At 62.7% G+C, this 14318-nt stretch overlaps 1 protein-coding gene across 6 annotated transcripts in view; it reads left to right on the plus strand.

Annotated features, from left to right (window-relative positions):
* INPP5A (inositol polyphosphate-5-phosphatase A) overlaps positions 1 to 14318 on the plus strand; it is a 170658-nt gene that overhangs the window by 128075 nt on the left and 28265 nt on the right. For all 6 annotated transcript variants that reach the window (XR_007460864.1, XM_049645921.1, XM_049645923.1 and 3 more), the window contains one exon: positions 3843 to 3927. Coding sequence is in view for 5 of the 6 variants with exons in the window: in XM_049645921.1 (XP_049501878.1) it covers positions 3843 to 3927 (85 nt within the window). In the remaining variant the exon portion in view is untranslated. The remainder of the gene's footprint in view (positions 1 to 3842; positions 3928 to 14318) is intronic.

The raw sequence follows: 14318 nt of genomic DNA on the forward strand, positions 1-14318 counted from the left end.
GTGAGCCCGGGGTCTCTGCCGTATCATGAACGCCCGGCCGCCCAGTGGCCCCAGGCCCAGAGCCGACTTCCTCACGTGCCGTCGTCGCCTCCGCCTGCTCCCGCCACAGCCTCTGCGCATCCCGGAGACCTGGAGTGGCGCCCTGACCCCGGTGGCTTCACACACCTTCGGAACTTTCACGGACCCGAGGACACGCGAAGTGCCGGCCTTGCACCAGCACAGAGGGCGACCGCAGCGAGTCGTACCAGAGCAGGTGGGATTTCTCGAGGCAAAGACGAGAGGAGACAGCGTCAGCCCGGGAAACGGTTACGGATTGCCGGGCGCGCGCGAACTCCGGTCCCTCTCATTCGTCTCTTCCGCCGCGGGGGTAGACGGAGAGCACACGCGTGATGTGGGTACACGCGCCCACACGCATGCGAGGCGTCGCCGCGTGCAGGGACACCACGTACACGTGACACGGCTGTGTCCCCCCTCCCCTGCTGGTGGCACGTGTGCACACACGTCTCCTGTGTCCCGTCTCTGCGGGTCACGTGTGAAGCGTTTCCCCGGGCTCCGTGCTCGCGGTCCCAGGAGGGGCAAATGCGTAGAGAGTGCGGAGTGGTGAATCGTGCTCTACGTGCGGCGTCCTCGAGGAACACAAGTTCCCGTGCCCCCAGCGGACGGAAGCTGGCGGATCTTAAAGACCAGACGTGTGGACCCTGTGACATTCGAAGGGTTTGCCCAGCGAGCAGACGCCCTCTTCCCTCGGCGAGGGAAAGTTGCAGTGTTGCTTTGGCTCCGTTTTTCTTAAAAACATAAATAAATAAAACAGAAAAGTGAAAAGCCTTTGAGGGGCACGAGGTCACGTGTACTGGCTGGGAGGACGTGCGTGGCCGCACTGGGTGGTGCCGGTGTGACCGCTGATGGCTCGGACGACGCGAGGGGCTTCGGGGGTCCCCGGGCACTGGCCAGCCTTCTCATTGCCACGTCCCGGGCTCCACGGCGACAGGCCGGCTCCCCGTGTCAGCAGCGGCCATCTTGTGGGCGGCGTTCCTTCTGACCCACGGAGTCCCCCCGATGGCGCCCACCAGGCTCTTGCGTCTCCGGGCCTTGGCGGAGTGATGCCCACGGAGCCAGCCTGGCCAGGTGGCTCTGCCTCTGCTCAGGGAGGCAGGGCAGGCCGGTGGCGTCGCCGAGCCAGGCGCAGAGAGAGTCGGCTGGGGGCAGAGGGGGGCGGCCTCCTCCCGGTTCACACACACAGTTCCGTTTCGCTGAGGGGACTCTCCGTCTCCCGGGGAAGCCCCTGGGGACAGGTGCCCTCAGAGCAACATGCATCCCTGTGCAACCTCCGAAAACAGAAATCTGTCCGCCTGATAATGTGACTGACCCCCCAGTGATTGTATTCTCTCCGCCCGAAATAGCCCCGGAAGGCCTCCCGGCAGCAGCATCGCCACCGCATGAAGAGCCCTCAGCTCTGGTGAGGAGGCTCCCTGTCAAGAACAGAGCTCACCGCGGCCTCTCCTTTCCCGTCGGGGCTTCTGCATCCTGGATCTGGACCCCGACCTCCACGGGGGAGGGGAGGGGGACGGGAAGGATTGGACCCCCAACCTCCATGGGGGGAGGGGAGGGAGGCAGGAAGGATCGGACCCCGACCTTCATGGGGGGAGGCCAAGAAGCCCATGCTGCAGGCGTCCTGATGCTGTAGACATTCTGGAGACCTTTCTAGGAACCTACACAGGATCTCTGAAGAATTTTTTGTTCTAAAGGAGTTTAACAGCAGAAGAAGCTTTAGCCTTTTCAGGACGGCAGAGGCAGCTGGCTTCCTGCTGCCAGACTGAGTCCCGTGCAGGGCAGAGGCAGGGGAGGAGGGGTGGTAGTGGTCCTGGGCCCGTGCGGATGCGTCAGCAGGTGCCCCCACTAGGACCCTGACCGTCTTATTCCTCAATTAAAAAGTTTAATTTGTACAAGGAAAGGAAACTACTGGTCGTCTGCAGTATCGATGATGTATGAACGTGTCTTTCGTCTTCAAATTCACGTGTGAGTTAAAAGTTCCTCCAATTAAAAAGGAAAACAGGATGTTTTGTGGAACATAGCTCGATGACAGCAGTTCATGACTGCAAGAGAAATGGGGAAATGGTGGAGGTGACTTTTAAAGGCACTGTCAGCAAGAAGGCCGTCGCTGTGGAAAGCGGCCTTAATTCCAAGTGTGCAGGGTAGATGGAGATCTCAGAAAGACCCGTGTGATTGGGGCAATTGTGTGCTGCACAGACTGAATGGGAAGAGCGTCGCGTGTTTAATAAATGGTGCGGTCGATCGGCCGCCGGGAAGATCGATGAACTGAGATCCCTGCTTCACACTGTGATTCCAGACGGATTAAAGTCTAACCACCAAACTCTGCCTTAACGATGGTGGGAGAGCCTGGCAGGGGCTCGGGCTTCTGGAGAGGACGCACGGCCAGCGGCTGGCACACGCACCCCCGGTGAAGCTTACGGCGCGTACCGGGCAGAAACCGCCGGGAACTGCGCGGAAAGCATCCACGGACCGAAAACGTGGATCACCACCAGCTTACAGGGAGCCTTCCGGAATTAAAAAAAAAAAAAAAAGGGAAGGATTGAAAAGAGAAACAGGCCAGAAATAAGTAGACACAGAAACACAGGTTCTGACAAGTACCTGACAAGGCAGGCGGTCTCTGTGGTGGGGAGGGGCGGAGGGCGCAGTTGAAGCGGAAGCGTCGTTTGTTCCGCAGACGGGACGGGCTGACGGAGTGCCGGTGAATTCGCCGCACGCCGCCTGCGCCTTTGCGGCACGGGGTCGCGGGCCTCTGCAGAGCCCGGACGCCAGGAGCCTGCGCGTCCCGTGAGCCCTTCGCTGCCAGCCGCAGCCTGCAGGGACCCTTCTTGTGACCTGGGAGAACGTGCCGAGCCGGAGAAGGCGGCACGTCGTCCTGTGATTGGCCCTTTCTTCTGTTTCTCAAGCTAACGAGTCAAGTGACAAGAGGCTGAGTCGGTAAGCGACGCCCGAGGCATTACCGGCTGTGCCAGCTTTCCCGGTAACCGGTGGCGCTTTCCGAGTTAATCCGGTGCAGTCCTCGCCCTGGCCTCTGCCTGCCTGACAAGATTCGATCTTAGTCCATCTTGGGATGGGCCCGTGGGAGGGACACCCTCCACCCTGCACCCTGCACCCCGCAGCTCTGTCCCTGCAAACGCGTGAGTGGAGCCACGGCAGTGACGCGGGCTCCCCGGACGTCCCTCCCTCTGTGCCGACCACACGCACCGTCCCGCTGGTCAGCGATGGCTGTCGCTCTGCTTTCCGGTCGGAAACGGCCGGCACCTTGCTTTGCCGTCGGAAGCGAGCAGCGGTCGGTAACCACGAGGACTTGGGGTCTGAGCGGTTGTCGCACTGTGCGTGAGGGGCTGCTCGCGCAGTGGCCGCCGTGTGTGCGTTTCAGTGGGAAGATACCAAGGGGCTGCGGTTGACTTAGAACGTGTGGGCAAGACGTCAGGGAGGCAGCGTCTCGCTTTGAAAAACAGACGCGGTTTTGTGCCTTTGAAACGTGGAAACAGAGTGTCACAGACGCTTCCAGAGCTCACTCGCGTCCCACCCCACCTGGGAGGAGCGTGCAGACTCCCTCCCCCTGCGTCCCGAGTCCTGTGCTCCCAGCTAGAGCCCCGTTTCCTGGCCTCGGTCCTTCCCCCGCACCGCCTGCGGTTTCCCCAGGGCCCTGGCCCGTGCTGAGGGCGCGTCCGTGCTGAGAGAGCCGCGCTGTCTGTCTGGGGGTGCGGGGAGGGTGCGTGGAAGGGGAGCCTGGTGCAGAAGCTGATCGCCCGGCGTGGCAGTAACGTGGTCTCCTTCTCTCCTCCCAGAATCATCGACCAGCGATTCGAGAAAGTGTCCTACTTTGTGTTTGGAGATTTCAACTTCCGGCTGGATTCCAAGTCCGTGGTGGAGGTAGGCGCCGCTCCCCGCCGTGGCGGGAGCCTCCGCCGCGGTCGACGGGTTTCGGGAAAGCCGCAGAGGCTGTGTTTGCGCTTCGCGGGCAGGTGTGACCTTGCCGTTCTCACCGGCCATGTTTATGGCAGAAATTCCTAATAACCATGTGTCACTGTCAAAAGGGGGCCATTATTGGAGTCCCTCGGACTTCTGAAGCTAATCAGGTGACCCATCGCCAACCGGCGGGACGTGACGCCCCGCCGTGAGGGCTGTTTTTGGCTGTGAGACGCCCAGGAAGCCGGCGGGGAGGTGTGGCTGGAGGGGGCTGCTTCTGCGGCGCCCAACGGGCAGGCGCTGCTGGAGGCCAGTGTCGTCTTTCGCCGAAACATTCGTGGCTGTCACTCGCTTCTCCGGAGCTTGGAGGCCGTGCGTGTCCCGGGCGCACCCGCAGGGCCCTGGCCGGACGCCCCCTAGGGACAGGCACACGTGAGAAGTCTCGGCCCTGTGGGTCCCCGTCGTGTGACCATGGAGCCTCTCCTCCGCCGGCACAGCCGTGACCCCGCTGCCTGTGCCGAGCCTGCACGGGGAGGCCGGGCGGCCCACACCAGGAAGCCCTCTGAGGGCTCGCCCGGCACCCGGCTCACACCGGGTAGAGACGTGGCGGCCGTCAAGCAGTCACCGTCCTGTCGGCGTCACCATCACAGACGCTGCCACACGGTCCTCGTCCGTCCTCCGTAGAGGTCGGCCCCGAAAGACAGACGGACGCGCTCTCGTCACTCCGTAGCTCCCTTGGTTGACGGAGATGAGCAGCGTGGTGTCGACGTTCTCCTGTCTGATGATGCAGCTCGTCTGACGGCTCCTCAGCGGGCATGCTCACAGGTGCACGTGTGTGAATGTTCGGCTACGTGCTGGTCGTGCCTGGACGCTCACCGACAGCTGGGAGAGTGTGTGTCAGCAGCGGGGTTGTCGGCCCCCGGTGTCTTCGCTTGCTTCTGCTGGTTTTTCTCTCCTCACTTCGGGGCCGGAGCGCTCATCGGTCCGCTCTCAGGCCCTGCAGCGAGCCCGGGAGCACGTCTGTCTCGTTCAAAGCTGGTCCCGTGTCTGACGCTGTTGGGCCCCCGGTGCCCTCGCCAAAGGCCACTGCCCCCATTGATTTCAGGCCACTGGGGGGCTTGAAAAGCCACATTTCGATGAGATCCTGACCCTCTACGCAGGGGTCGCTTCTCACGGTGCTCAGGACGGTGAGCCTGCCGTGCACAGAGGGGCCCCTAGCTCATCCTTCGCTCTCCTCCCTGAGCCGAGCCACCTGCAGAGAAGTAAAGGTCCTTCGAAAGACCAAAGCTGGCCAGGCGGGAGCTGCCCAGCAGCTTGTATGTGCGGAAAGGTCCGGGAGGTGTTGAACTGGGCCTTCTCTTCCCTGAGAACAGACACCACGAGGAGGGGCAGTGCTCCGGCTCGGGTCAAGGTCGCTGCAGGTGTGCGTCCGGACCTGCCCCGTGGCTGTGTGGCGCACAGCACGGCTGAGCCCCTGGCGGGTGCTGGGCCGAGAAGCCGGCCACAGCCCGAAGAGTGCGGTCGGTGGCGCAGTTAGGGCCGGCCCATCTGAGAATGACCCTTCCTCCCCTACAGCGGGAACGCGGGCTGCTGTGCCCTCTGGGGAGACGGCTGAGGGCTGGGGCCACTCTGCGGGCTAGCAGATATGCTGGGTGCTGTCTTTATCTCATAACGTGCCCCCCACTTCCTGACTTGTCCTGTTTCCTAAAACAAGGGGCTCCTGCACACAGGGGTCGCGGCAGACAGGAGGGTCTGTCTTGCGAATTGGCGGGAAGTTTTCCCAAGAGCAGACACGTTTTTCTCGAGATCACTAAGGAGCCTCAAGAATCTCTAAGTTGCTGATAGCCCACAATGTTCCAGGATTCCTAAGCACCGCTATCTGATGGGCTGAGTTTTTAATAAGTGTCTCCAGCTTTCTATTCCCCTTCCTGCAGGAAAAGACAGGAGGTCTTTGTTCCGATTGCTTTCCCATCACAATTACCTGACACAGATAAGGACTTATTTGAAACGCTATTTTTTAGGAAACGATTCCCACAATAGCTGGTTTTCAGAAGGAGAGCAGCACACATATGTCCGCCCCTCCTTGACCCCACAGGGTCCTGCCCTGGGCCCCCAGCCTCGTCTTCTGTCAGCTTCGCTGCCCCTGGCCCCAGCAGCTCAGGGTCCCGTCCTCCCGGGGCAATTGGCGGGCAGCCCAGCGCCAGCCCAGAGGAGCTCGGGCCGCCCGCACTTCTGGAGCTGGGAGGGTGAGAGGCTCCGTCCCCTTGCCATCGTGTGCTCCTCCCCACCTCTGTGCACCTGTATGACGGCAGGTGCAAAGCGTGGCATGAAGTACTGGGAAAAGTAATAAATGTGTATTTGTGCGGCCCCTCCCTCCCCCCATCAGGTGGTCGACCGATGAAACCACCACTGTGTCCTTGTGTCCCAGCGTGAGCGTTTCTGTGTGTCCAAATCCCTGCCCCCTGCCCTGCCGGGAAGCCGCACGGTGGCAGTGCTGGAGAGGCGTGGGGGGCCGTAGGCGGCTGGAGGTCCTGGGGACTCGAGGGCCGAGCCACGGTAGACTGAGAGCGGGGATGCCCAGGCGCATCGTGGGGAGACCAGGGTCTCCCATCGGGGGCGAGGAGGGTGTGTGAGGGCCTCGGAAGGTCAGAGAAGCCTCTCCCGACGGAAGTGAGGCAGCTGGGCAGCTGTTTCGACCAGCGGCTCTTCCCATCGGTGCCGGTTGGAGGTGCTGGGCTTGATGGAGCAGAGAGGTCTTCAGCTGCTCCTGTCGGAGGCTCTGGCCGCCAGCAGGAGACGCGGCCTCCCCGGGAGCCTGTTAGTTGGGGACGTGGGTCTTTCGCTCACGAGCCAGGGGCACGTCCCAGGGCTTCTGTTCAGTCCGCGTGAGTGTCGGGACAGGACAGCGCATCTGAATGCACCCGAGCGCCACCGGGCAGACGGCTCTTCTCTACCCCCGGCCTGGGAAGGCCCACGGGCCGCCGAGCTCGGTTCCCGGGAGCAGCGAGCCTCGCCCAGCGACGTCCCAGGACGCTGCCCGCTGAGTGCCGTTCCGGGACGCGTCAGATTCGGCTCTGTGGCACCTCCGCCAAGAGTGGGAGGGAAGTCCGTGGGCTTCAGTGGAATCACTTGCTCATTAAACAAGTGCCCTTACGATCCGTCCTTCAATGTTTGGAGGCTTTTCACGTCCACGTGGCTCTTTAAAGCCTCAGGATAAACGGCCGTTGGTTCGCCAAAACTTCTAATTACATTTTTGCATAGGGGTTGCTGTGTAAATACAGCAGACTTTCGGGAGATGATCGTGATCCCAAATGCATGGAATATGACTTTCAGTTTAGAGTTTCTAAGGACCGTTGGGTCAATGAAGATGTTAGCTGTGGAGCCCAAGACCGTTCTCGAAACCCGGGCAGCAGCATCAATACAGGCATCAACCACTTGTGAAACTTCCCTGGAGCCCGAGAAGTCGAGGCGTCGCGGAGTAAACCGAGGAAGCAGGTATGGGTGCCCCGCTCTTCCCAAAGAAAGATCCAGTGGTTCCTGAGAATTGTGGACTGACGCCCGGGAGGAACCTGGTGCCCGGTATGGCGGGTGATGTCCCGGACCACCCCCACAGGCCAGGCATCCCCTCCCCAGTGCTCTGCCCTCATGCCCCCGCGTCACCGCCAAGCCACCAAGGCCCCTCCCTGCCGGCCTCACACATGTGCTGCTTACCGAGAAAGTTCTGACCAATCTCGTGCCTGTTCCTGACTGAACACGTAGGACACGGCGAGCGCACGGTGCAGCCTTCCTGTGCCGGGCCCTGTGCCGCCACGTGGCAGGGTCCTGGGCTGCTGTGACAAGGACCACACATGCGTGTTCCCTCAAGGTCTGGAACCTGGCACTCCAAAGTCAAGGTGGCCTGGTCGTCCCTCATCGTGAGCACGTGGCCTGTCCTCCACCCCCGTCCTCATTGTTCCCTCATGTGGACCCCAGTCGTTGACCTTGGGGCCTATCCTGAATCCAGCCTGATTTGTCTCGGGATCCTTAACTAGTTACATCTACAAAGACCATACTTTGCAACAAGGTCACCTTCTGAGGTCTGGGTAGACATGAATTTGGGGGACACTCTTCAACCCTGACAGCGTGTAATGCTGGATTGGCATATCTCCCCACCACTTGACGAGCTGAACACTAACATAGTAAATGTACTTCTTGGCAAAGGTGTACCTGAAAGTAAATTGAACTGAAAAAGAACAAATTTTTTTTGTCGGTGATTAATTTCAACAGCGTTAGTCAAGGTGCCGTAGGTTATTGAATTGTGAAATACCACGTAAGCACGTCTTCTGGAAAATCAGAATCTGCCAATGGCATGTGGCATGGCTTTTTAAAGGAGCTTTTAACAGTAAAAACAATTGATAGAAATTTTGTGGGAACCAAAGAACATTTCTGCACGCTTCCTGAGAGTCTGAGTGCGGCTGGGTGAGCGGTGGTCGGCTCCTCGAGAGGACAGGTGTGGAGAGGCTTCAGGAGTCCCAGGCCGGGGCCCTGAGTCCGGCCTCTGCAGGTGTGGATCCAGGGCCACAGGCGGGTGCCAGCAAGCCCCAGGTCACTCTGAGGGACAGGCTGCCTGGCCCCCGACTCACTTCACTTTGCTTTTTTCTTCCAAATTAACTGCATAACGAGGATGCGACAGGGACCGGCCAGCACCTCCAGGCCCCTGTGTTGGGGCTGCGGTTGGGGAACCACAGCCTGAGAAGCGCCTCAGGTCGAGCCCCGCACCAGCTGGGGTGATGGGCCCCGCAGGTGTGCACGCAAGATGCCCGCCTTTCACGTGACGTGGACGTCATGGCTCGTGTCCCCTCTGGGCTGGACCGTGCCCGGGGCAGCCCTGTTGCAGCCTCGATGTTTCCGGAACACGCGTGGGAGGCTGCCCTCTGTGTTCTTAGAGGCTGTGGGGTCCTGCGGGTTGTTGGCCTTTCCTGCATCACATTCTCCTCCTTCTGTCTGTTGAGTCCTCACAGCCAGCAGGGAGTAGATAGAAAGACCATGAGGCCCAGGGCAGCTCCGTGGCCCCGGGGAGAGCAGAGCCGCCGGTTTCTTTCCCACGGCCTGGACGGTGGTTCTTGTTTCACAGACGCCCGTGGCGGGTTTGATACTCTGATTTTGGTTACGGCTTTGCGGTCGGCTGCCCCAGAGCTGGAGTTTCTTCCACGTCTGTCCAGCCGATGTTTCCTGCGTGCCTGTGGTGCACGCCAGGGTGGACGTGTGGCCCGGGGCCCTCGTGGCGACGGTCCTGGGTGCCGGGAGAGCCGTGGGGGTGGGTCTGCCAGCCCGGGGACACGAGTGCTGTGTTTCGTCTGCCCCATCCTCTTGGGAGGCCCAGGAGCAGCCTGAGAACGGCGGCGTCCAGGGTGTCCGTGCTTCCCGTGACCCTGTTCTTGGAAGCCCCTGCCCTTGCGGGAGGGCCCTGTTTCAGATGCACCTGTGTCTGTGACCTTGGTGTCAGCCGGAGGCCAGCGGGGCATGTCTTGGGACGGGGCCTCCTGTGGGCAAGGCCTGGCTGGGAGCCGTGGAGTCCTGTGGGGTTCTTCAGCATGGTCTGGGGGCATCAGTGCCGCTGGCGGTGTGGACGGGAGGAGGGGGGGTGGTACAGCCCTGGGTGGGCACTGGGATGTGGGCAGCCAGGAGGAGGGGGCCAGGACGAGGGCAGAGTGTCCTCTGTCCATCCCCCCCCAGGGCCTCAGAGCGGGGCCTCTGCCCCTGCGATCTGCCGAGGAGGCGAGTGGGGCGCCTGACCTTTCCTTCTGAAGCGCCGCGTGGCCCAGGAAAGAGCACAGGTCGGGGAGAAGTCCGCTGGGGCTTGGCCCGGACCCACGCTGCCCACCCCCGACCTGGGCCTGTGCCCGGCACTGTCCGTCCTCCCCTCCACCCGGGTAGACAGGCGGACTGCCCTCAGCGGCGACCCCCTCCTGCGGCCGCCAGTCATGGACACCCACTTTCAGTGCCTGAAGACGGGGTGCCAGGGACGGGAAGAGAAGGCCGTGCTGGCCTCCACCCTCCGTCCTCGAGGTGGCCTGTGCCCACCCCACGCGTAGCCTTCGGCGGGCCCGGGGTCGGCGTGGCAGGGGACCCCGAATGTCGTGGACCGTGCCGCAGCTGCGTGTGAGGAGGCCTGAGGAGGCGTCGAGGCGGGACCGTGCCTCCTGCCTGACGGCGACTTCCGGAAGCGTGTGGTCACGTTGTGTGTGAGCGGGTCCCTTCTGCTGAGCACTGCCGGGTGAGAGGCCACCACCGGACTGGGTTTGGGTTTTGTTGCCGAGCCCCACCGAGGGCGGTGAGGTCAGCCTCCCCGGACTTGGCGTCCGGGGTTCTCCGCCTCCCGGGTGCCACCCCCGTGCTCACTGGCAAACCTGTCTCCAAATCAGCGAGGGGCCGGTGAGCGGATGGCAGCCTGCAGGAGGCGCGGGCCGCCACCGACCCTGCTGCGGGCAAAGGGGGCGGGGCCAGCCAGGCCCCCGAGTGCGGGAAGGGGAACCAGGTCACTCGTGGAGCGGGACGGAGACGGGCGGCCAAGTCCTGCCCGGCAGCAGCCTCGGGAAGAGCCGCAGAGCGAGGGAGCCCGTCCCCCGGGAGTCAGCAGCTTCCTGTTTCAGATGCAAATTCATGCCAACACGCTTGCAGAGCAGAACCGAGGGGACCGGACTTGGTGCTGCTGGATGTAATTGAAACACGCACAGATTCCACACGATTGTCACGTGCCGTCCGGTGGGCCGTGCGTCACGAAGCTGCTTATTGACGCAGCCTCTGGCTCGGCCCCGCTGGCAGGATCGCTCAGAGGGTACGTTTTGTGCCTTGCGCCGTGGCAACTGGCAGCTGGGACGCTCAGCTGGCCGCAGTGACAAAGAGCATCAGCAGTGCCAGGCGCTCCCGTCCCGGCAAGGCCCGGCCCACGCCCACCTGCCGTGCTTCATCCCTGACAGCGATGGTGGCGGATGCGATTTTGGAGGCTGGCGGCCGTCTTGAAAACCAGTTGCCAGTTACTGACACGTGCACATGCGCCCGGGTGCCAGGTGGGCCCCTGGGGACTCGGGTCCTGTGAGGACCCGTCTGGGGGGGGGGGGGGGCGCCCCCAGCACTGACAGCGCCGGCCTGGGAAGGGGCCAGAAGGAACCACGCAGGGCACACCCCCCACGTCACGAAACCACCGAAGACCACAGCCAGCAAGAGTGGTGCAGCCAGGCTGCCCGGTGGCCGGAGCCCCGTCCCCAGACCGCCCTCCTTCCCTCGGGGCCCCCGCGTCCTGGGGAGGGCGCTCCCACTCGGCCTGAGGGGGCATCACCCCATCACGCCCTTGCCAGCCCCCCTCCCCCCGGAGGCCCTCCAGGAACCACCCAGCCTGCACGGTCACGGTGCCCACACGGAGCGCCAGACAACGGGCTGGCTCGCGTCTGCTCTCCAGTGAGCTCGTTGAACCCAACCCCAGCCGCGCCTCCGCACCCCAACACTCAGCCCGGGTCGTGGGGCACGCGGACCCCCCCGGCAGCCAGCTGGCATTTCCGCCCGTGTCGTGGCAGTGAGTGGTGGGAGCAAGCAGTTGAGGAGAGGGCAGCCTGGCGACCTGAGACAGCTGGAAGGGTTGCCCCGGCCCCCGCCCCCGTGATGTGCCCCGAGAGAGCCTCCTGGGGAACGGGGCTTTCACAGACCTTTAGCAGCTCTGAGAGGGTGTGTCCTCTGTGTGGACACGCTGTGTGTGACACACAGTGTGTGTCACGCTGGTGGGCGTGAGGGCTCCCGATCTGAATTGGGAGCCGGTGTAGACGGGGCTGGGCGTGCCGGCGGCCTCCTTGGCTCTGGGCGCTCTTGTGTCTGTGGACCCCAGGAGTTGCAGCCGCTGGGTCGGGCGCTCGTGCAGGCGCCTTAGCGTCTCTGCTCAGCTTGTCTGTGTGGCTTTTGAAGAGTCAGAGTTTAAAGCAGCCAATTTACGCATCTAAATCGTTAGGTTTATTTACTTACTGTTGCAAAAAAGGAGAATCCGGTCTGTTTTGACAAGGGGCCCGCGACACGAACCTGAAACCAACTACGTAACGTCACAGTTATGACCGTTCTGGGTTTCACGTGTGGGGGATTTTCTGCCAGGAAGTTTGCCTTACAAACATTAGCGGCCTTTCCAGCTGGTACACTGATGTCCCAACAGTTATCGCCACGATGATGGAAAGAGAAGAAAAAAGACAAGAGCGCTGGTGCCTTTCGCCCTCGCCTGTCCCCTGTTGGAGAGCCTGACTTTCTGCTTCGTGGGTGGCTCTGTGCTCGCTAATGTGCGTCCTGCTGCATGCAGCACTGCTCTCCCGCTGCCCTCTGGGTCAGCACGGCCTGCGGGGGTTCTGGGACCGTCCACCTCTGGGCCAGAGCTGGCAGGCGGGCTCCCTGTCTGTCTGTGGCCTGTGTGGGCGCGAGGAGGAAGCGCCAGGCTGGGGGGTCCCGCTCCGCCTGCCCTGCTTGTCCCAGGGTGTCCTCAGGAGACCAGGCCGAGGGCATGTCCGGGCCCCAGCCGGGGCCTTGCTGCAGGCGGCACCCCCGGGGAGCCGTCCCGGGCCCAGGCCGCGTGCATTGCACACCCCGGCCGGAGACGCACCTGGCTTCCTTCCAGAACACCGGCCGAGGGGCCCGTGTGGGCTCAGAACCGCCACGGGCTTGCCCGGCGTGCCGCTCCGTTAGCGCCTGCCCTGGTGGCCAGGCCGGTAGGGAGTTCACGGGAGCCGTCCTGGGCGGAGATGAAAGAAAGCGTCTTTATGGTGGTGTTGTTCTGGAGGAACGGTGCACAATCTGAAACAAAGAGGGGGAAGGCACCGTGGCGGCTGACCTAACCCTCGTAACGGCACCTCCCCACGACCCGCCACCAGCCCCCCAGGGCCCCCGCTGCGGCAGCCTCAGCACTCTGGGGCCCTCAGAGGCGGTGTCTCCCCACGCTTACTAATAGACGCCTTTCCTCCTGGGAGCGCAGGGATCTAGTGGGAAAACCTTTGGGAGAGACAGAGAGCTCACCAGAAGGGTCTCCGGGAGGTTAGCACAAACGGGCTGGCGGACCGTTTGGGGCAGTTCCTGCTGGAGGCAGGGGGCACCTCTCCAGAGAGAGGACAAGACCCCGAGGCGCTCGCGGGCGGAGGCTGCCCTGCTCGGCCCCGCCCGGGGCTGCTCTCCGTGTCAGGCCGGCCACCCTGGTCCCGAGAACCAGGGGGGTCGGCACCGGGACGCACTCGTGTGACGGTGGCTGTTTGCGGGCGGCAGGCCCGCCGCCCTCGCCTGCCGCTGCTCCCTCCTGCCTCCCGGGAGCTGTGCGTGCGGGCGCGTGTGCACGGTGTGCCCTGTGTGTGCCTCGCTGGCACACGTGTGCGCTGAACGCAGGCGTGTGTATTCACATGCACGTAGGCCACCTGCGTACACGTGTGTGTGCCTGTGCGTGACGGGAAGGAAGCCAAAACGGCCAGACCTCGTGCCGCTCCTGCCCACTAGTGACCCACGCTGTCACCAGGGCAGGATGGGCACTGGCGTGTCCTTGCTGCTCTGGCCACCGGCCTCTTCTCTCTGTCAGGGCTCTGCTGGGGGTGGGGGGGGGGGGCGCGGGGGGACTTCACCTGCAGGGGCTCCGCTCACCCGGCCAGGGGGGGGGGGGGGGGGGGGCTTCTCTGCGCTCGTTCTCTGCGGTGCCGTGTGAACCCTCCCCCAGCGGGGATGGTCAGAGAGCGTTGGGCGAGAGGCTCTTTCCTGAGCTCTTTCCCTCAGATGCATAGGTTACCAGGGACCAAGGCAAGTTTTAAAGCTGCCAGTTTCCATTCCAGAACCTTCAGAGCCGTGATTCAGTGGTGCCTCCCGTCAAGCCCTCGCGTACTCTCAGGACTCAGAACGATGTCTGCAGATGCGAATCACCAGAGAACATTAATCGCGTGGGACCGACAATGCTTATCTTGTGTCCCTGGCACTTAGATGGATGTCCAGGGCACGGGGATGTCTGTCGAAACCTGGTGCTCTAATTCTCTGCCCCTACTTGGCAGAGAGCCCGTGTGGGATGCTAGGGCCCCCACCCCGGGCTGACCCGTTGGTGGGTTCAGAGGCGCCTGTACCCCTGACTCGGAGAGGTGTGTGCAGGTGACCAGGGGCAAGTTCCAGGACATCGTGTGGGCCCCTCACGGCCAGCGCCTCTGGGAGGACCGTCCGTGTCACGAGATGACGTTTATTGTCTTGAGCCAGCTGTTTTCTAGAGTCGTTTGAAAACTTCAGTTTTAAAAGGTAATGATTCTCCGTTAACTGGTTTTAAGGAGAACCTGTGGAACGTTTTAGGAACGTTTCCTGTTCTGCGGCAACTGCCCCATGAGAGGGGC

The sequence above is a fragment of the Panthera uncia genome, chromosome D2 (assembly GCF_023721935.1).
Source record: "Panthera uncia isolate 11264 chromosome D2, Puncia_PCG_1.0, whole genome shotgun sequence".
Classification (NCBI taxonomy): Eukaryota; Metazoa; Chordata; class Mammalia; order Carnivora; family Felidae; genus Panthera; species Panthera uncia.